At 25.2% G+C, this 24,267-nt stretch overlaps 1 protein-coding gene across 1 annotated transcript; it reads right to left on the bottom strand.

Moving 5' to 3' along the window:
• Nucleotides 1-5,367: 5,367 nt before the first annotated feature.
• On the bottom strand, nt 5,368-10,601 carry LOC145834030 (calcineurin subunit B type 2-like). Its single transcript, XM_082941345.1, has 5 exons — nt 10,486-10,601; nt 10,023-10,137; nt 8,218-8,367; nt 7,432-7,494; nt 5,368-5,890 (listed from the first exon to the last, which is right to left on the bottom strand). Exons 1-5 carry the CDS (start codon nt 10,560-10,562, stop codon nt 5,783-5,785), a joined length of 513 nt encoding a protein of 170 aa, XP_082797471.1. The 5' UTR covers nt 10,563-10,601; the 3' UTR covers nt 5,368-5,782.
• Nucleotides 10,602-24,267: the final 13,666 nt, after the last annotated feature.

The raw sequence follows: 24,267 nt of genomic DNA, 5'->3' as shown, positions 1-24,267 counted from the left end.
AAAATAAACCAAAAAGCTTGGAAGAAATTTCACAAAACCTATGATTTACTAAACCTTCATAATTTTAATCATTAAAACTTAAATTTAACAATAGTTACAATAAAGGTTGTTTTTAAACATATTATTCCGTATTTTATCAACCCAGGTATTTATTGTAGTTTGAAAGATGTTTTTAGTAAAAAATACTGGGTATAAACTAGATCAAAAAAAAATTATTAGCTTTAAAATTTAGGTGATTTTTAAGTATTTTCAGAAGAAAACCAAATATTCTGAAACCAATCAACTTGTAAATTTATATTATCTTAGTGTTTAACTTTCAAACAACAAACTATGTCTAGTACTATAATTGCACTTAGTTCCAAATAAAAGCTTAAAGTACTTAATTATCACTTAACAAAAGTTTATTGTTTTATTATCTAATGTTAATAGTCAATAATAGAGTGTTGATATTTGATTACCTAAAATTAACTTTAAACGGTTTAAACTGTTGATCACAAAGTTTTTAAGCGTATACATGTTTTAAATTTTTGTTAAACAAAGTGTTTAATTTATTGTCTTGGCCAAAAATTGCTTCTTTATTATAAGAGTATAAAAATGACTATTTTGAATTAATGTATTTAAAATATAAGTTTAAACTCCTGTTTTCTAGTAATAACTCACAAAAGTATTTTTTTAAAGTTTTTTCTTAGGTCAAAAAAAAAAAAGTGCAGTTTTACTGAACCAGATAATTCATTGCTCAACTACTGTAATAAGCTTATCTATTTGCAAAACTCTATATAATTTTATCTAAGTTTTTTACATTGTGAAAGTTAGCATGTTTTTGTTAACAACTTAGTTGTAACTTAAGTGTTGATCTTTAAAATAGGCTACGAAGTACAAGTTAAATCTATAGTAAAAAAAATTACTCAATAAGAACAACAGCGAATATAAAAAAGAAATATTTCTTAGACAACATGTGTTTATTAGTTATCTTGTTCTAAAAGAAGTGTTTAATGAAAGTATTTGTCAAAAAAGTAATTCAGATGTTTTTTGCTATATGGTAGGCAAAAAAAATATTGTTAGCTATCAAAATAATCAAGAACTTTAGCGTAGGAGTAAACAAAAATTTCAGGTTAAAATTGTAAAGTTGTTTGTTAAAGATATTAGTAATTAAAATACAAACCTAACGACTTTTTTAAATTTGATATTTTACCAACAACTCAAGTTTATATCTGTGAAAAAGTTTTTGACAAATATTTATTTTCAATTTATTAATTTTTTGATTAAATTTTAGTTAAACGAAAACAATAAGCTTTGCAACTTTCATTTTGTTAGGATTGAAGATATTTCTATTACAGTAGCTTGTCGTTTGGGTTGTGAACAGAGGTTAGTAGTCTTTTACAAAAACCATTTCAATACTGTTTAATAAACCCCGCGGACTGCAGTTTTCAAAAATAGTTTAAGTATGGAAAATAGATTTGTTTTAGTTCACAAATGTAATGAAATAAGCAGTAATAAAGCACTAGCAATTCCTAATCATAAAAAAAGATTGTTAATAGAAGTTTTTACAACAAAACTATATTTTTCTTTTATATGAAAAAGGTATATTTTTGTGTGAAAAAAATATCACGGGTCTTCCAGCCTTTGGTCTAGGTTTCTATAAGATACTTTTTTTTTTTAAAATCTATTACTCAAAAATAATACAAATGAGGTGTTTTATTTGATACCAGATTTCGCTGGCAAAAAAAAAAACTACGACCTTGTAAAGTATAACAAAATGTATTATGCATAGTATTTAAAAGTATTTTTCTATTTTTGACAGTTATCAAACGTAGTTTCTATAATATCGTGCTTTTTCAAAACTAACAGCAGGTTGCAACAATTCTGAAGAAAACATTCTTTCAAGTATGACAGACGTCGTGAGTCGTTGGTATTGCCAGCTTGTGTTCCTTTACTAGATGTTTGAAAGTGTATTGACCCTTAATGACAAGAACTCTCCAAGAGGCCGATATGACTTATTTTGTGAAGCGCCGTTTTAGAATGATAGATGATGTGTGAACATTATCATTATAGTGTTAGTTTGAAAAACTTCAATAAATGCTTGTAAATATATGTTCCGCTTTATCTGATGTCCTACTTTACGTTATTTCTAGATGTTCTTAAAATAAAGGAAATGTTTGTTATTTTTTTTTTTCATAGCATGTATTTTCTATAAACTTGAAAGCTTTTAAAACTTTAGTTTGAAATTTGTAGGATTATTTCGTGATATTTAGACTTGGATTTCTTGTGTACAGTCTTTTTGACTACGTTCAAAGTGTGTTTTTATTTTAAACAACAGTTTTTCAGAAGTATAACTGAAAATGATTGTTATTTTTGCATTGAAATAACGAAGAAAAAAACACTAAAGTGGTAACTGAAAATATTTCAATTATGTTCAGTAATTTGATACAAATATAAATGCTGAGTAAGAAATTGAAAATTTTAGTCTTGCGTTACTTGTGCTTCAATTTTTCAAAAATTTTCAAAAAGTATTTAATTCACTTTCTATACAACCAATTTTATATAATATTAAAAGTTTAGATATTGAACTGTTTTTCATAAAACATATTTAGTTTTATATTGTTTTCTAAAGTAACAACTGCGGGCCGAGAAAGACTTTTTGTGATAAAGTGCAGACCGCGAGCAACTTTTCCCAGCAAAGACTTATAAAAAGCTGCCGACCACAGTTTAAAAAATATTTTTTTTTGAATTTTGTAAAATATTAAATGTCCACTTAGCAAGACAGCTAGTACACCCGTTCTGAACACGATCGAAAAAACATCGGCGAAACTTTTGTGCTAACTTGACCATACGTAAGCCCAAGCTTAGTTCTTGTTTGACTTTCGCCGATAGTTTTTGAACGATTTCAAGCAAGGTGTAATCATAATTTGAACATTGGAAAAAAAATAACAACACTTATTCAAAATCATACTTCTTGGTTATACGCTTTCAATATTTGTTTTATATTCTGCATATAAAAACTCATTTTTTTATTAGTAGGTTTTCTAATATGGTGGAGAACACACGGATTCTGATTACAAGAAAAAATTAAACAAGCAAATGTTACTTTATGTAAATCTACGCTTACAACTCAAAAAATATTCTTACAACTTAACTATTGAGTTTGAAACAAATTAGACACAGTAATCGATCCTCAGTCAAAATTTATAGTTTGTAATTTTCAACAAAAAAAATTACTATGTTTCACCGCTAAGCAGATTTTCAAATTGTGGATCTGTGATAAAATAATAATGTCAAAAATAACAAATAAATGTCATACTATATTATGTAATTTGATAATTCATAATTTGATTTATATTATTACATAAAAGATGTTGAATTTTAAAGTCCACTTTGCGGTGAAACATTTTGTTTTAGTAAATTATAAGTCTTACAACTTGACATAATTAAAAAAAATATATACAAAAATATTTTTGTTAGTAATTTAATAAAAGTCATTTATTAGATCAAGGAGTTTAAAGCTTTTAATTTGTGAATTTGGAGAAGTTTATTCATTCTGATATATATTCTCACCTGATTTTTTTTTCGAATTGGACGTTGAGTTCTCATTATGCAAATAAGCTTTGTGAAAAGTAAAAACACAGTTTAAGATTGATAAGAAATAAATGCTGTAACAAATGTTAGTTTTAATTTTACTATTTATAATTGACTTATAAGCATTTTTTGTCAATAATTATAAATGAAAATTTGTTTTGATAAACAGTCTATCAATTTACATTCGATCCGCACTAACTTTTTTACGGAGTTAGTTTTAACACTCTTTAAACCGCTGTTATTAATAAATACATTGAAATAACAGTTGCCAAAAAATAACTTATACATGTACTTTAAAATTCAAAATTGTCAACCCGCATTTTACTGAAACCTATAACTTATAAATTACGGCCAGTGTTGGTGATAAGTTTTTCTTAATGTAATTGTTACCGAAAAAAACTTTAGAAACATGTTGCAATTCTGGTTAACAACTGGCTTGGCTCAGTTTTTAAGTTGGTCCGAATTTTTCAAATAGTTTGATCAGGATAACTTTCGTCGAACTCAAATTGGTGTTCTGAACTAAAGATCTGCATCCTTTTACAACATGAGGACCAAGTTTTTTTAAAAAAAGTCGCTCGCGGGCTACAACACATGAAAAATCTTTTGCGGGCCACTGTTGCTCCAAAAAAATTGTGGAAAACTATACAAAAATGTAATTTTAAACCAAAGATATGATGAAATGACCATTACAACTCTAATTAGGTTTAACTATAAGCCTAACTGTGAGTTTTTACAACTAAAATATTATTATCTAATGATTAAAACATTATGATTTTAGCTGAAAAGATCCTTGTGGACCGAAGTTTGTTGATCCCTGTTTTTAACTCTAGTTGTGAAAGCTCACAGGTTAGTAGGCTTTAGAATTAATTCAAAAAATTAACGTAAAATTTTAGTAAAAACGTTGTTTGGTTAAAAAGTAGTTTTTGTGTCTAATGTAAGTACTCATAAATACTGTAATAGAGTATTACAAAAATTAAATACAGGCAAAAAATAACTGTGCTTTTTCAAATAAGAAAATGTCTATAACTAATAAAATTATATGTGCATTTATTAATTGTAATCGTTAGAATTAAAACTGTTGTAAAAAAACAAAAAATTTTGAAATATAAAACTGCTGTTTTATAAAACATTTTAAAATATTAAAAAAGTTAAAAAAAATTAATTAAGACAAACTAAGTAATTACATTTATGTTGTACATAACTAATAAAAATTCAAACATAAGGTTTGATCAAACCAATCCGATCATCAGACCACAAGCCTTCGGTAGACTGAGGCCGGTTTTGTCTTTATTAGGACTCATCAGTTAGTCACAACCGAAAAATTTGCAGTTGTCAAACTTCAAATAGTTTATCGAAATAATAATAGTTATACGAAATAATAGTTTGCTGGTATTGATCAGTGACATCAGTGTTGTCTAAAAACTCAAACAGCGCAATACTATTGCTTATAAAGTCTTTTAAATGTAGGTATAATTTTATTTCAACTTTTAATAAAAACGACAAAACCAACATTTTGTAAGAGCTTTGTTTGTATCAAAAAACATGAACAACGAGCAACTTTAAAGTAAATGATAAAATACTTATTATTAAATTATAATAATTATAACTAAGCAGTAAATAAAACAAAGAACTTAAAATTAAATACAACTGATCACAAAAAATATCATATTTTATTGATATTACTGAAATTATTAAAAAAAAAAATTAGGTTTTTACAATTTAAAGATAGCTGGAAATTGCACATGGTTTTTGAAAAAAAAAATCATCAGAAAAAAGCTTATTAGTGTGGGTGGTTTTGATAAAAAATAAAAAATTAAGTGCACAGCTAAATGTAAAATTTTATAACTTTACAAACACAAAAAGTGAATATTTTTGACAAATTGAGGCATTTTAAAGTATTTTGTGAAAAACAATAAGTTTTGATATGCTAATTACTATAAAAAAAATCAAACGTAATCTCTTTAAAAGTTACAAATAGAATCGACAAAACATTAAAATACTGCATAAATGGAATACAAAAAAAATTGTAGTAAATACAACAAAAAAAAAGTAATAAACTGATTTGTGTAAAACGTTACTAAATTGAAACAGGGGTGAAACATTAAAACAGATCACTTTACTTTTTATAAAATCATAAAGCTGTAAAAACTATTACTTGTTAAATAAGTTTGTGTTTGAAATTGATTGTTGTAATTAAAGTATTTTTCATTCAAACATCAACGACCATTTTTTTATCAACGTTCAAATTTGAGACTATTGATGAAAATTCCTCAAATGAAATTTTCCCATCTCCGTCTTTGTCGTGGTATATGATGGTCTTGAAAAATAATTCAATAAAAATAACTAAAAATAATAAAGTTATTAACTTGCTTTTGCATGTGGATTCTACGAACTACATTTCAAAGCTTCTTTTATTACAGCAATAGTTATACAGTTATAACAAATTAGAAGTTTTTTGAAACATAAAACGTAGAACAAAAAGTTGTTGAAAGGTAATTCCACCAGCGTTGCCAAATGTTTTTGGCAAGTTTTCTCCAGGTGTTTTAAATCTCCTCCAGGTTTTAAAAATACACATCTTTGAGTCTATTTTTAATTTAAAGTTAAGTTTAAAGTGAACAACTGTGTTGAATAGAATTAATTCATTGAAAATATACTGTAAAGCTTTTTTAAAGGATTTTAATAAAATAAAAAAAATTGTTGAAGACAATTTTATTTATATGGTAGATTTTTTTAATTAAAATCGAAATTTTTCTACTTAAATGTTAAAATTGTTAAAAAATTCAAGATTTTTCCAGATTTTTTTGAAAACTTTTAAAATTCCAGGTTTTTTTTTGCCAAAATTGTCAAAATCCAGGTTTTTCCCGGTTTCTAAGTTTTTTGGCAACCAAGTTATACTCATCAGTTGATTAAAATATGACAAAGTCTTTTAAAATTATGTGGGCTAAATATTGATTTGTATACATTATTGTGTACGATGATCCTAAAAATAACTGTTCATAACAAAATAAATGATCCAAATAAAACATATGTTTACCTAATTTTACTTCAAGTATTTTACAATCAACATTTATCAGTTAGTAATTAAAAAATATAATTATTTTTAGGCACGAAACAATGTTTTAAAAGAAGTGGTTACACCAAAAAATAAATTTAAATAATAATAATAAGGTTTTAAATGAATTATGTTGATGGTCTTAAAAAATAATAAAAATTTATTTTAATAAAAAAATAGTTTTAGTTATTTACTTGCATTTTCTGATTACTAGAATTATTTGATATCAAGTTGTGCTCTCTTAAAACGAATTTTAAATATAAAATATTGTACTAAAAGGCATTAAATGCTGTAATAATAATTTATGTTGAGAATTATTGATCTGAATGTTACAATGCTTTGTCAAAGTAAACTATCGATTTATGTATGTCATAATATTTATTTTGAAAGTGATGAAACTAAAATCATAGCTATGCCACACACCACATATTTACCAACTGTTTTAAATATTGTAAAATAAAAAGTTACACTAAACCAAATTAATTGAAAAAAAAGTTCAATGCTAGCAGTAACACTAGTTTTATTAAAAAAAAACTGTATTAACACAGTAACTATTATTATCTAAAACTTATTTATTAAATTATAAAATGTTTTATAAAAAACAAACCTTATCAACAATTTGTTGCAACTGCATAAACAATAACTTGATTATTTTTCAATATATTTTTATAACATATGCAATGCTTTTTTATAGTATCGAATTTACTTTACAATAATATTTATCTTACAATAAACGAAACAAACACTATTGCACACCACATATTTTCAAATTGTATTGTTCACAATGAAGATATTAATAAACAAACCTTATCAACAATCTGTTGCAGCTGATCCCCCTTCAAATTGTCACCTGCCATCATTTTTAAAACCTGAAACAAACAAAATTTCATGATTTACATGTACAGTTTTTTAGCTCAATGCTTACAGCATACTAACAAATAAATCCGAGTTAGTTCGATACACTAAACTGTCACCTGCCTTTATTTTTAAGACTTTAAAAATATACATAAAAAGTTAATATTGTATAAAACACATGTTACATAAAAATGCTGTGTTTGCGCGCCATAAGTAAAACAAAAAGCATCATTCAAATATTCGATGCATTTATTTGTTCATATAAAAAACCTGAAATAGCTCGCCATTTCAAATAAACTTAAATTGAAAGAAGTTAACTTTTTTTAAAGATAACTTTTTCCAAAAATGTTTTACCTTTTATTGATGGCCTAAAATAAATGTTAAAAATATTTTAAGTACTTTTTATATTTGAAATTTATACGCTTGAGAAATCTAAAATATTGAAATAAAAAAATTGAATAAAAACATGAAATAAAATATTTGAATATGTTTTATCAAACCCAAGTTTAGAACTATAATTAATACTCTTAAAACCATAAGTTAAAAAAATTAATATGAACATAAACATAAACATTTCAGTTCTAGAAATAATAATCAATGTGCTTAGAAATCATTCTCTTTTATAAAATGGTTTCAGCAAGAAAAAAATTTGACCTTTTCAAATAATTAAATAAATAATAAACTACACTTTAACAATGTTGCTTGTATAATGTTAATTTATTTTTCTAAATATTAACCTGAAAAAGCTCCCCGTTAGATATGAACCCGTCGTTGTCAATGTCGTATATTCTGAAGGCAAACTTTAATTTGGACATTTTGTCCCCCTTCACAGAAAACTGGGAGATCCCCTCGATGAATTCTTTGAAGTCCAGTTCCCCGTTGCCATCCTGAAAGCATAAAATTATTTTAAATCTTTTCATTTAGAATATGTTTTTTATACAAAACTATAATGTCTACTTGCTAAAGTTATTGTTTTCTAAAAACAACTTGTTAAGTTTTAAATTTGCAATAAAAAAATGTTACAGCAGTAAGAAATTTCAATGTAAAAAAACAATAAAGTTTCCAGTTTTACAACAAAAAAAAAAGAATTAACAATAAACTAAAAAAAAAATTCTAATGATAACATACACAAGTAATTAAAGTATAAGGTAAATGTAACAACTACCTAGATGAAATATTCTAATTTAGAACTATGCAATCATCAGCAAATACATTTTTATTTAAATTAAAACACAACTACATATATACTTCTTTACTTTTATTAATTAGTAAAATATAATGAGTCACAAATGTTGTTTTATCGAATAATTGGTACAAAACTAAACTAGTAAAAATTGCATGTAATAATTACATTGATGAATACTTTTATAGTTTTAGTTGGTCCACATATAATTAATGTTGTTCATGCAATCATAGAAAACTTGCAAATTTATAATACTAATTTGTAATAAACATAGTGACTGGTAAAATGATGCGTATTAATTCAATACTAATGCAAAAAAATATGTTTTATATTCAGTAGTAAAAACATTTTAAGTATCACTTTTACATGAAGTTAGAGAATTTTTTTAATTAAAATATTCAAAATGAATATGAAAGTTTATAAGTAAAAATAAATTAATAAAAAATTTAAAAAACTCATCTATTCTAATGTTTTTTTACTAATTTAACTACAATTAAAAACTGCGCTGACATACAGAATTTTACTAGACTAAAGTTTCAATAACAACTCTCTGATAACCAATACTTTCATATTGCAATTCTCATGTTATGTAGAATTATAGTCTGTTTTGTTGAAATCAATCATACTCAAAGTATAATAACAACTACTAATAAAAGTTTTCACTGCAATAGACTGTTCAAGTTCAGTTAAAATAAGTATTCATCAAGTCCGTAATTGTTTGCAACTGCATGTTATAAATAAAAACAGTAAAAGTAAAGTAACGTCCACCTGATAAAGCATTTTCATAAAATTGCTTTAACATTAATCGCAAGGTAAAAAAAATATAAAAGACATTTAAACTTATTTATACAAAAGTAGAACAATAAAAAGTTAAAGGATTTTTTTTTTCTTTTTTTTTTCAATACACATTGCTACTAAATTTCTGCAACAGGCAAATAATCAATAGTTTGTTAGAGACCAATTAAACATGTCAGCCAACTATATACACGTCTATATAGCTTCACTTATAGGGGCAAAAAGTAAATGGGTAGTTTACTAGTAAAAGGCAATTTCTAAAAAAGGGTAACAACTTTTTTGTTAATTTCTGCCAAGTTGGCAATTTTTTAAAATTAGTTAGAAAAACCTTGATCTAAGCTAAAAGTGAAAACCACCGAAGTATTTTATATCAACAAAACAGCAAACCATAAAAGCTGATTAAATAATTCAAAACAGCAAAAAAAAGATTTAACTAAAAAAAAAATATAGTCATAAAAACTAGCCTGAGTTATGATGAAAATCAAACAAGACAGAATTTTTTTTTAAATCTCAAATTGAGCTAAGTTATTCTGAGTGTAAATTACAGAAAAGTTAGTAAGTCACCTGATCAAATATTTCAATAACTCTCTGCACAAGTGGGTTCTGCTGCAGCTCTGGCAACGACATGAACTCATCAATGCTTAAAGACCCGGAATTGTCCAAGTCCAATTTCTTGAACCTACAAATATCAAACTTTTGTTGATTAAACTTGTTTTTAGTTGGTTCGTGTATATAATTTTTGTTTAATGTATTCTGTTGTAATTAGTTACCATTGTTTTATATATTAACCAATTTCTTACACCTCAAATTTTTTTAATTAAACTTACATAAATTGATAACTTAATTTATTTATAATTTTTGTGTATATACATTCTGTTTTGTTTAATTCCTTTAGCTTTAATTGTTATTAAATTTTTTGAACCTTTTCAAAAATTAAAATTTAGTTGAATAAACTGTTTCAATTGATAATATAATTTTTGTGTTTACATATTATGTTTTGTTTTATTTATTATCATTTTTTTGTTACCTTTTTCCCAGCCTTTGCAGCTCATCAGTGTCAAAGTGGGAGCACAGCTCCATCGGCAGTGAGTATTCATTTCCCATTTTACTAATTTATGTTAAATACTTGGTAACAATTTATCTGTGAGAGCAAAAACCTTGTTAGAAAAGCATGATGACTTGGTGTTACTTTTCTTTATTAGTAGCTGGTACCAGAGTTGGTAAAATGCTAATAGTTACTATGGTAATTCAGCAATGAAGCGTATAAACTTTGGTTTGTTTTAAGTTAGTAATTTCACGCTCGAGTAAACAAAGCAGAGCTTTTTAACATGTCTGGCTGGTACATATAATTTTACTTTCATTTTCAAACATTTTTTTTAACTTTTGGTTTTCACAGCTCCATTAGCAGCAAGTAATTGCTTCCGTTTATGCTTCTAATTTGTTTGTAAAAACTTTGTTGGAGATTGTTTAAAAACTTGTTGTTTTTTATGTAAGTAGGTTATGGCAAAAAAAGCTATAAAATTTGTAAACTAAAAACAACATTGAAATTTTATAGGGTTGCCACTCTCTAAGAGTCATAAAAAACTGTCTTGAGTGACCAAGAACTGATCTGAGTTTTTTCAAAATCCTTAATTTTATTTATCAATAAAATCAACTTTTTTAACAAAATATTCAAAATAAATCTCAAAATGTCAAAAAAAAAGGCTCAAACTTAATATAAATTTCAGAACTACCTGAGTTTTTCAAAAATAAACAAAAAAAGCCAGCCTTAGCTACATCAAAATTGCATGAGTTTGTTAAAAACTAAAAAAAGTTTTAAATTCAAAAATTAAACAAATTACTGTTAAAGTAGCTTGAATACTTTGAACCATAATAATAACATAAGTACATAAAACTTGATTAAAAATATGATAATAAGGAATTCAAATAAGAATAATTAGGTTTTCAATTGATCTAAGCGGGTTTTAAACTAGCCTGAGTTTTTATTTAATAAATAAATTTAACCTAGGTGTGTGGCAACCCTGCTTCATGTTTTAATTTTAAACACAATGTTAAGTCATGTAAAATAAATGTTTAACACACCCTATGGCCTTTATATTAGTTTTGTTATAAAATCTTTTCATTTGATTGCTTTTAAAACATAGATAGGCAGTTATTTTTAAGTCTGTTAATTTTGCATAAAAACATTACTTTTGATCAGAGTTATTAAGTAAATAGTGCTTTATGGAACATAAGTATTTTTATTTATTTTATTTTTTTGTATATCACTTTTATCTAACTCCCATTATTACTAGAACGATAGCTCTTTAACGACTATTTAATTGGGCATTAAACATTTTGGAAGTTTTGTTAACCCATGGTTGCCACTGATCAAGCTGAGAAAAAATTCCTGACTTTTCCTGACTTTTTACCAAAATTTTCCTGACTTTTCTATTCAAACTCTTAAATTAAACTTATTCTAAAATACATAACCTAACACTTGAAACTATATAAAGCTTTTAATCTAATTTTAATATAGGTTAAAAACAACAGTTTTTTGCTGAATTCTATCATCAAACTTCAAGTACATCACTTAAACCATCTGTGTATGATTGATGTTTGTAATAAACAGCTCTATCAGCAAATTACTTGTATCATCACCTTATAAACACAGCTTGTCTGAAAAAAGACACAATTTTTTAGCATTTCCTAGCATAAATGTATCTAGATAAACAAACGACATATAAGGAAGTTATACAATTAAAACCTTAAATCAATAAGGAACTTTCACAACTTAAACCTTAAACCACAAGAAACTTTTACAGTTAAAACATTAAAACAATAAAAAACAAAATTTAATACTGTTTTTTTAAATGTATGTACTAAAATTTATTTTCTCTGTTTTTCATCTAATAAAGATATTATTATTTCCTCTTCATCTAATGAAGATATGGTTTCCTTCATCTGGTCTTATTCCGCTTCAGTATAACATCAACTTGTTACATAAAATACTAAACTAACTGCTTAGTTATAAAGAACTCAATTATTTACTTAAACAAAAAACACTTTGATTCTAAAATTATGCTAGATAAACTTTTGTTTATATATCACAGTTTCACTATGGAAGTGTCCTTGCTACAGATCATCAATACTAAAAAGCTTACAAAATCTGCTTGTTCAAGTAGGGTACTTGTTCAATATGTTAATAGAACATTTTTGCAGTTTTATAAAGATATTTTACTAATTTATACCAGATGAATGCATTGGAAATAATAATAAATATTTTTGTAAATTTATAAGAAAACTTTGAAATTTTTTTCTGACTTTAAAGGACTTATAACTAATTTTTACCATTTGAAGACTTTGGAAAACAAGGAATTTTGTAAATTTAAACTGACAATATCTGACTTTTATTTAATTCTATGAAATTTCCTGACTTTTCCTGACCTTTTATCAAAACCCCCCATTTTTTCCTGACTTTTGTCATTTTTTTAATTTTTTCCTGACTTTTCCTGATTTCCTGACTTTTCCTGACCGAGTGGCAACCCTGTAACCTAACAGACTCATTTAACTTAATCAATTTAAATTAGAATATAATTAATGCTGATTGTTAGCATAATTAGTATAGTAGTAAACATGACTTTGTCTGACTAACTTTAAGGGTTATACATCTGATCATTGTGTTTGCATGAAACACTGTGTAGAATAAAAACTCTCAATTTGAAATCGTCTTATTAATGTTTATGGAACATATTCATTTAAAAGGGTTGCAATAAAGAGTGAAAAACAGTTATTTGAAAGTGTGGATAATAAAAATTTGTGGGAAATTTCTTGTTTAGCTAAAATGTGTGATTTTGAAGATTTGTTTTTAATTCTTTAATTCATGCCTTTCAAACCACATGATGTAACTTACTTGCTCCACCAACAAAAAACTTTGATTTGTAGAGAGAAGACTGAGACTTATGTTTTTCTTCCTTAGACAGGATTGCCACTTTTTAAGTCAAAAAAACTGTCTTGAGTTTTTTTTTCAAATCCTTACTACTACGATAAACTACGTATACCTCATGTTCATTTTTTTTCTTAATAATTAAAGTAAGGTTGTATGTGTGTGCTTCTACATTCAATGTTCACTAAACTTATGAAAAATACTGATTTTAAAGATTCAACATTAAACGTTTAAATCAATTGAAATTGAAACTAATTTTGAGAATAATTTTATGTAACCATATTTGTAATAGAAAACAGTTTGATTTTGACATTTATACTGACTAAATTTAATCTAGCCACATAAAGTACTCACTTTAATGCATATTTATGATCTTTAATGTTAACTTTAATTTTAATTAAACAGTTTAATTTAAACTTAAATCATATATTATATTAATTTAAGGTTTAAAACACAAGCTAAATTTTTATTACTAAAAAATAGTGAAGAACAGAGTTATAAATAATAAGCATTTCAATAGTATTAAATAAGCATTTCATAATCAATAAAAAACATGTTCTTTCTTAAAGTTAGACAAAGTTAGTTATTTAAAATAACAAAAAACTATATATTGAAACCAGATCAACTATATCTGTCCTGACATTTTTAAAAATCTAAAAATTATCCTAATATTTAAAAAAATTATCACTGTCCTGAGTCATTTTGAGTTTTTAATAATAATTCAAAATATCCAGAGTTATGTAAAGTCATCCTGAGTTTTTCTAGAACTTTAAAATATCCTGAGTACTCGAAGTGTGGGGTAACCCTGCTTAAATTAAAAAAATAATTTCAGCATTATAAAAAACATTTTATAAACACATGTTTTTTTTAAAGTAAATTACTATTAATTAAGAAAAGGAACTACCCTTTTTCCAATGAACTTAAAATAGATGAAAGTCTTTTCTGCCTTAAAATCCATGTACCGAAAAAATTCTTTTGAACATGAATAAATGTTGCTTCAATTTTGAGACTAAAAAACCTTAAGGGTGGGCAACATTTTGGCAAAATTTTCGAAAAGTCAAGTGATGTGCTAATATTTTCTATTAAATTGCTACAAGTAAAACTGGAGTGCCTTAAATCATATGTCTGAGTATATTGTTTTATTTTCTAATACCTATGTGCATCTGTGTATAAACTAGATTAGTTGCATATTTTGATTCTCTTTTGAATTTGGTATAAATCTAAGTTTAAATATTGTATGTTATTTATCTTATTTTTATAATATAAAGGAACATTTCTATTGAGATGTTGTACTTTTGTTAATAAAACTTTGTTATGAGAGAAATCATTTGTCAAGTTTTTAAATATTGATCAAGCTTTTTCTTAAGCAATTGCTAGCAATAGAGTACATTAGTTTTTTTTTTCTTTTAGAAGTTTGTTGTTTTGTAGTTATTTATTTATAAGTTATACTGCTTAATGGTGTTTTGTTTGCTACTTAAATTTTTCTGTGGACTAACTAACTGTGGACTCACTTTGGTAGCAGTGATACCATAATTGGATTCTTTTCATTGTTGTTTTGTTCAGAAGTCAACAGCACTTTCTTGGGGATTTGAGCTTCAGGATTTTTTTAAACTACTTGGTTTTTGATGTTGAGATTTTAACCTTGTAATTTTTTGCCAAACGACTTGTCACAAGGTTTTTTTCAATAAAAGGTTAGGATTAGTTTTTATTTTTTGCTTGGTTAGTTAAAAATAAAAGTTATGTTTTTTTTTTTATAAATATATTTACTTTTATTTTCTAATCAAAAGGAAATTATTTTTCTAACTAAATTTAAATTACATACTTAAACTCACTTGCTTAACCTTTAGAAAATGCTTATTGTTGCAGAGGGGAAAATGAACTCTGATGTTTTTATACCTTAAAAAAAATATTTCTTGTGGACATGCCAGGCTTACCAGAAAAAATACTTTGTAATCCCAAGATGCCCATTGATAGCTTATACCAACAAATTGAGGTTACGAACCATTGGCTTATACCAGAGGTTGTAAAGCATTTGGTAGATGTGTGCAAAACTTAAGAAACATCTTTGCAGCACACAATTTAGTAAGAAGATTCACTCTTCATACAACTTATGTTAACAAAGTACAACAAAACATTATAAACAACTAATTGCAACCTTGGATGCACCCTATATTTTTTGGTTACCTTGAAGACTACTGCTGGTTTAGTAGTCATATTTACTTCCTAGTTATCCCAACCAATTTGAAACAAAACTTTTTTTTATATATGTGTTGATCACTAGGGCCAATCTTGCTACATTTAACAAGTTAGTAATAAACTGGTGTAATACTGATGTTTCTCATTTACATATATGAAAAGAATTACTAATTATTTCCAAAATCATTTGCAGCAGGCAAACCAGAGGCATGGTAATTTTAACTGTCTAGCTTATATGTTAATTACCATTCGAATATTTTCTACTACAGACATAAAATTACTTTTTCGCACTATTTATCTTAAACTAGCAGTTGGAAAAGTAATTTAGTTTCATTTTATATAAGTTTAGAAACCGGAAATTACATCATAAAGTTTCAACAAAAAACAAAAGAAGTGAAAAAAGTTCTAATTTTCCAAAATAGTTTTGTTTCCTTAGAAAAAGACAGAGACGATTTTTACTTTCGTCTGACTACTTCGAAAAAATGGACGGGGAAGAAGTAAATTGAAAAAATAATTTTTTTCTAATAAAGAAGATTTATAGATAACTTTGTGTTTTATTTTATAATTAAAATCCTATAAATGACTTTTTATTTTTTTACTGACTACAATAATTACACAAAAAAATTTAGCAATTGTGTTACAAAGTTTCAAAGTTACAAATAAAAATATAAAATTTTGTCTTTAAGCATAAAAGCATTAGTTAAGTGTACAGTTCTTTAAATATTACATATTAAACACCGTGTTTTTTGCCATAGATAACCTTAACTCGTTAACTCGTTAATCTAACTGTTCGAATTATAAGGTTGTATGCATTAATATGTTTATTATCGTTCTATTCTTAATAAACTGAGTCCAAAAAGAAGAAGTTTTAAAACAATTAGTTTTAAATATGTTGTATTATAACTGATTCTGTTCGAAAAAAAATATATTTTGAAATTTTTACCGAAGGGTTTCTTACCAAAAATCATATTAAACAAAAAAGTAGTTACAATAAGATACTTTTAAACTGTTTTAGTTATAAAATCATTTTTAACGATCATAGTTGTACTGATTTAGAAAGCAAAACACTTGAGATGAAACTGTAACAGCATAATACATTGTTGCTATGAGCATAGAGTCAAAAACTATCTGAATATGACATTTTAATTCAAAAGAAACAATGCTTTAGTTAGAACCTTTAAACAAACTGTCTGATTAAAAAGTATTAACTTACTTTATAAATTTTTCGTCATTTATTGTCATTTCAAATAAAAATACGGCCATTTTGGATAAAATGTGACATATATCTTTCTTTTTTTTTAGTATTTTCGTTTTCCTTCTTTTCTAAACAAAACAATATAAAAAATGAATGTTTCTAGAACTGTCTGAAAACAAAATAATTTAATTTATAACTGTTTGTATATCAAAAACTATCTGAAGGAAATTTTATATTTTGATATGATTAATTAATAAGTAATAAAGTTGGTCTAGTCTCGATCTTAATTATATATTTTTTATAACATTTTTACGAGAGTATTTTTGTGTGAGTTTATAAACTAGAATCAGATATCTTTATACCATTAAAGAGTCATTTAATAGTACTGAGTGAAGAAAATATTTTAGATTTTTTACTGATTTTATGTTAAAAAAAGTTATTTTTTTAATGCTTAAAGTCCGCTTTGTTTCAATAATGCTAACTCGTAAAATCCGTTTTAGTAGTTTTCGGTTTGTTCTTAGTTATGATGCATGTTGTAAATGTTTTAAAAGAAAGCATAAATAAAAAGAGGTATGTTTTTTTTGTTGAAGATTATTATTTTGATTTGAAAGATAAAGTTAAACATATTTTAAGTAAAAAGTAGATAGTTTCTAACATTTGTTACAATAAAGAGCTCCTAAAAAGAAAAATAAAGTAAAAATTTTATATTTAAACATAAGTATATATTTCTAACATCTTAATATTAAAATTTTTATTCCATTTAAGAAATAATATATGATGTTTAAAACTTGTAGCTGTGAACTAAAAATTTACTTGTTTTTAGCTCATATTGTGAATAGATTTGTAACAAGTTACATTTTGATTTCTTTCTTACCAAAATTTTACCAAAAATAAAATAAATTAATTTAGAATATAAATGTATAAAATTTAAAAGTTTTCTTAGTAGTAATTGAATGAACTATTTTTATATACTAAGTTACTATTTTCCAACCAAATTCAACAAAAAAAAATTATGGCATAAAGTTAAAAATATATTAACATAATAGTCTTTGTACTAAATACAAAGCTTTAACTAAAATAAGATCAAATTAAATGTATATATATATATATATATATATAATTTATTGAAATGGCGATTTTAAAAATTCTGGTACAGTAACCTCTCGCTTATTTACGCACATTGTGTCCACAGAAAAAGTGCGTAAAGATATGAGAGATCGTAAAGATACGAGAGGTACCAAATATACTTACTATGATGGCTGTTTTTTGATATTGCTTCTAGTTATAAACAGACTGGAGACTTCTTCACTTTTAAAAATTTGTTTACTTTATTTATAAATATGAAAATAAAAGATAAAACTATACATATACTAAAAAAAAGGATTTAAATTTATATAAAATAATAGTATTTGTTTAAAAATTTTACTAATTTTAATAATAATAAACAACTGAGATTTGTATTAATTGTAAGCTCTATATTTATTAAGTATCACTGCTATCTTTTGCTAGAAAGTTTCATTAGATTTCTTTTCTAGATGTTTATTCATATATAGGGCAAAAGTGCTGTATTATTTATTTGTGTTTTAAACTCTCATTATTTCATTATACTTTCATTATTTAACAGAGTCATATTTTTTTAAGAATTTTAATTTAATCTCTTGTTGTTAACAAAATTTCAGATACACTGAGGTATTATAAATGTTAATTAGTTAGTCAAGAAACATAATTTTACTAATTCTAAAGATTTATAGAGTAGAGTTAGCATTTAAAAACACATTTTAAGTTAAAAATATACAATAAACCTAATTTGTGCGATATTAAAGCAAATTAGAATTTTATTTTGAGAATTTTTCTAGAATTCTAAAATGCGTAACTAAACGAGAGTGCGTAACGTCATGAGTGCGTAAAGATGCGAGAGGCTACTGTACATATGTTTCATAAAGCTTTATGAAAAATTAAAGCTTTATGAAACATATGTACCAGAATTTTTAAAACCGCCATTTCAATAAATTATTTTAAAGCCCTTCAAGTGGGCTCAGTAGAAGGTGTTTAAGTTTGAACATTAACCTTATTTTATATATATATATATATATAAGATGTAACGTTATAAGGCGTTAAATCCTGGAGATCCTGATAAGCTAAGCTTATCGGAATGTATATCACAGATGTTCTTGTGCTAAAACTTTATTCCGACTAACGGCGTTTCACTGCTCTCAAATAAATTTAAGAACAGATCTACGGAGTCTATAAAATTTTAACACACATTAGAAAAAAAGCAGAAAAAAGCATGTATAATTATGTATAGTGTTTATCTAGGTAGTAACTATAAATGGACTTTATGGTTTAAAAACAAAGTTTGGGATAAAAGCGTGAAATTATAAAATTGTCTACAAAAAAAACAAATTTAATAAAAGTAGGCACCAACCTCAAAAAGCTCTATGAATAGGCAAATTTTAAAAATGAAAATTAAATTGAGTTGTGCAGAAATGTTACGTCATAATAATTTTAACAAATTATTCAATAATTTATACAGCTTGAAAACATGAAGTATTAAACTTGCAAGAATATATAAGTTTTGTGAAATAAATTAGTACATAAATAGACAGAGTTATTTAAAGTAGAATCGTCGGTTATGGGGACAGATATTCGATAAATCTTGCCGCTTATTCAGAAGTAGGTCTTTATCTTCTGCTGCAATTACTGCTCTTTCTGTATTGCAAGTTGGGCAAATTCTACTTACTCCGTTGGATGTATGTTTTATCTTTGAAACAATACTCCACTCCATGTTTGGCCTTTTACCGTACCTGTGAAAAAAGCTCCAGACATAATCCGATAAACGCGTGCTTTATTAAGGATAGATATGCTAAACATACTTTTAAAAATATAAATAAAAAACAAAGCACGCGTTTATCGGATTATGTCTGGAGCTTTTTTCACAGGTACGGTAAAAGGCCAAACATGGAGTGGAGTATTGTTTCAAAGATAAAACATACATCCAACGGAGTAAGTAGAATTTGCCCAACTTGCAATACAGAAAGAGCAGTAATTGCAGCAGAAGATAAAGACCTACTTCTGAATAAGCGGCAAGATTTATCGAATATCTGTCCCCATAACCGACGATTCTACTTTAAATAACTCTGTCTATTTATGTACTAATTTATTTCACAAAACTTATATATTCTTGCAAGTTTAATACTTCATGTTTTCAAGCTGTATAAATTATTGAATAATTTGTTAAAATTATTATGACGTAACATTTCTGCACAACTCAATTTAATTTTCATTTTTAAAATTTGCCTATTCATAGAGCTTTTTGAGGTTGGTGCCTACTTTTATTAAATTTGTTTTTTTTTGTAGACAATTTTATAATTTCACGCTTTTATCCCAAACTTTGTTTTTAAACCATAAAGTCCATTTATAGTTACTACCTAGATAAACACTATACATAATTATACATGCTTTTTTCTGCTTTTTTTCTAATGTGTGTTAAAATTTTATAGACTCCGTAGATCTGTTCTTAAATTTATTTGAGAGCAGTGAAACGCCGTTAGTCGGAATAAAGTTTTAGCACAAGAACATCTGTGATATATATATATATATATATATATACAATATTAAAAAAAAAAAGTTAATTAAAGTTGAAACATGAAACTTTTAAATTAAAATTCATCACTTACAGAAAACCCATCAAGGTTAATAAAAATAATTTGTATAACAAAATAAAGTATGCTTTAAATTGTTATTTAAGATTTTAGTATTTATATAATGCCTACTTACCTCCTGTAAAAAAACTAATAGGATCTATTTGTGAACATAAGTGTCTTTGAAGCTTTAATATTTCCACAGTATTTATATTTTGTTTATAATATATTATATATTTACAGCCAAGTATAAGTATTATTAGGTTAAAGATTAATATTAACAAATCTATATTCTGTAGTTATGTCATGAAATAAGTTTAATGGGAACCCTGTATAGTAGAGCAAAGAAAATCTTACATGTATGCATATATAAAGATAACTGTTTTGTTATTATAAGGTTTTTTTTACTAGTTGTTATTTAAATAAGTTCTCTTTTATTGTTATGTTCAATTCTTAGTCTTGTTAAACTTAGTTGCTAACAAAAATGTATTGAAAAGTAATCTTTTAGTCACATATTTTTTTTTAAAAAGGTATACAAGATTAATTATTCAAGATTTTTATTTGCAAAACTAAGTTTCACCCTTTAAGGGATCTTCAGTTACAATTAAAATCTGAAAAATAAAAGCTAAACAAAACACAGGGTTGCAACTTTACCTGGAATCCTAGAAAAACCTGGAATTTGACAATTTAAGAAAAAAACCTGGAAAAACCTGGAATTTTTAAGAATTTTAACTTGTTCAGTAGTAAAAATTCGGTTTGACTCAATAAATTTATCATATAGATGAAAAACTTTTGTCATAAATAAAAATTTTTTATTAAAAATCACATTTTAAGTAGCTTAACAGTATCTTTTCAATCTATTTATACTATTTTACACAGTTTCTTACCTTAAATTTAACTTTGAACTAAAAGTAGACCGAAAAATGTGTACTTTTAAAAACCTGGAAGAGATTTGAAAAACCTAGAAAAAATTTTGAAAATACGAGTGGCAACCCTGAAAACATGGAACATACCATAAAGCAAAACGAGTAAATTAGAAATTGTAAACTATGTTATTAGAAAATTAATCAAGATTTTGAATAAATCACAAAATAAGCACTATGGGTTTAGACCATTAAAAAACTGAATGTGAAACTGTTATATTATAAACAAAATTATTGGCTCAAAAATTAAGGAATAAAACAAGCTACTTACATACTTATAGTATACAGAGAAAACTTTTAAGTCTTTAAATTGAAACTTACTTACACTGAATGTAAAATTTTAGTTTGAAAAAACATTACTAGCTTGATGCTAGAAACTAAATAAATTTAAAACTATAACACACAAAAGATTTGAGTATTAAATTTTAAAAAACTACTTATACTGAATAATCTGTTAACTGGAAAGGAAGAAAAAACTTTTAAGTTTGTAAAAAAACTTTTAACTGTAAAAGAAACATATTGGCATAGAATAAAAAAACAAGGTACATAATTTAGATACTAAAATAAATAAAAAGATTTAAGCCTAAAACATGAAGGGTGAAACTTAGTTTTGCAAAAAAAGTCTTGAATAATTAATTTTGTATGTTTGTCTTATCATTTTTAAAAAGTTGAGAACTATTTTTGTTCAATTTAGAACCTCAAATATGAATATATTTAAAAAAATGTTCATACATTCCTAAAACAGTTTTAAGTAAAAACTTAATAACAGTCTACTACAATTTTACTGATATTTAAAAATAGTATTTTCTCTTTGTTGACTTTCAATAGTTTTAATGACTATTTTACTATATAAATTGTTATTATAATCTTAAAAGATAATAAACAGCTAATAAATTTTAATGTTTAGAGACATTTTGAAACGAATTATTTATTACTGTACGTAACTTTACAGACTTGTTTGGAATAATTTATTTAGTATGGTAACTAAACTACTTTTAATGCTTTTTAATCTAAATTACTCCACCCATATTGTTGAGTAAAATACATCTAATATACAAAAGTTTATTCTTTAACTTTTAACAAGTATTTTAGGAAGTTCAATTAAATATTACACTGTAATAAATAAATTTTGTATTTATTATTAATTTTCTTGTAAAGTTTGTAAATATTAAGGCTGAGAAACGTTCAAAATCCACCTGAACAAAACCCACATAGTCAAAATCGAGAACCGCTTACCAATTGAGTAGTTTATATTATTATATTACGGGTGATATTGATAGTGAAAATTTAATAAAAAATAAATAAAAAAAAGCAAAACACTTACAAAATAAATTAATAAAAAAAGAAAATATAAAAAATCGGGTTGATTTTAAACACGGTTGGGTTTTGATAGTATACCATTAAAGCTACAGTGGTATTATTATCTTTAGTACAAACTAATGTTATTTTTATCTTTATATCACAGCTATAGATACTATATTTTACTTAACCAAATTTCAAAACTCTATTTTCATATAAATCTGACAAAATCTAATAAGCTTTAATATGTTCTGTATTGTATAAAGTATGCGTACTAAAATGACATAAAAGTTTGTTTAATATAATACTTTTTCTGTAACAGAAAATTGTTGCTTATGTTTTATTTCAAAAGCTAAAACTTCATTTAAAGTAATCTGTTATTGATTTTTTAAGATATTTGAATATATATTAATAAGACTTTTTGTAAGGTAACTCAGAGTATTTTGTTATTAAAGAAAGATATAATTTTTAAAGATCATTTACTCAACTAATTTTAAGTTTAAATATTTATAAGAACTGTTTGCTTCCAATCAAAAATTTTTACTTATATTATTTATTTACTGCCCATTACTATGAAATCGTAGATCCATAAACTTTTATAACTAGATTAAATTCTTCGGTACTATTTTAGATAACAAGTAAACTATTATCCTTTTTATTTTATGCCTTAACTAGTGATGGCTAGATAATACGAGTCAATAACATCTCCCTAAATACTTGATTTTTCATACTTTTATGTTCAGTTTCAGATATATTGTTTTGAAATTTAAGATAACTGCACGTTTTAAAATGTAATCAACGTTGCCACATTCTCAGGCCATCTAAACAAAATCAGGCTTGTTTTTTTTTTGAACTTAAGCAAAAAAAAAAAGACAACAAGCCTGATTTTTTTTAGGTTTTTAAATCAACTATTTTTTAGTGTTTAAATGTTTTATGAGTAATAAGTTCTTTTAACAAATTAAAAGTATTCTAAGTATATTAGCTTTTTTAACAGTTGAAATTTATCTTTTGGCTTTTACTACTATTGGGTAAAAAAATTTATTAACTTAGGTCATTTTAATAATCTTTAAGCTAGTTTTCGATAAGGCTGACTATTTTCCTTACAAAAATCTTAATTCTTAAAAAATTTTTTTTCTTTTTTTAGAGGATTTTAGTTATTTTTGAGGCAATAAGTAAAGGGGCGAACTGGTAAATGGGGGTTAGAAATGTTAAATATTTAGTTGCAAGGGAATAAAAACCAGTAAGTTGTCAAAAACGAAATAGGACAAGATAATAAGTAAGTAAACAAAAATTTAAGTAAAAAAAGGACAGAGGGATAATTTCAGGATATCTAAAAGTAACCCCACATTACTTGAATTTGCAATGAAGACGGGTAAATAAACAATAACTTGTGTAAAGTTAAGCTACCATGAATATTAGTTTGGGTAGCCCTATTTAAAAGTAAACTAACTTAAACTTACTTTTCTTTAAAACATATAAATTTATTTTATCAGTTAAAACCGCGTTATTACGTTGGTGCTTTAAACTAGCTGTAAATAATCTTAAATTAAATAATTCGAACATAATGTTTGTGAAAAAAAAATTTAAGCAACTCGAGGATACCACTAAGAGCATATACTTTTTACAGACC

The sequence above is a fragment of the Thalia democratica genome, chromosome 4 (assembly GCF_965202585.1).
Source record: "Thalia democratica chromosome 4, ktThaDemo2.hap1.1, whole genome shotgun sequence".
Classification (NCBI taxonomy): Eukaryota; Metazoa; Chordata; class Thaliacea; order Salpida; family Salpidae; genus Thalia; species Thalia democratica.
The sequence above is the reverse complement of the archived record's forward strand: the minus strand, read 5'-3'. Positions and strand labels throughout refer to the sequence as shown.

Bases quoted from the DNA above. Each gene is read 5' to 3' on its own strand.
- LOC145834030 (XM_082941345.1), bottom strand. From the start codon at position 10,562: ATGGGAAATGAATACTCACTGCCGATGGAGCTGTGCTCCCACTTTGAC. The intron at 8,368-10,022 runs GTGACTTACTAA...TTATGCTTTCAG, and splicing joins TTATTGAAATATTTGATCAG to GATGGCAACGGGGAACTGGA. The intron at 5,891-7,431 runs GTTTGTTTATTA...TTATTTTTCAAG, and splicing joins TGCAACAGATTGTTGATAAG to ACCATCATATACCACGACAA.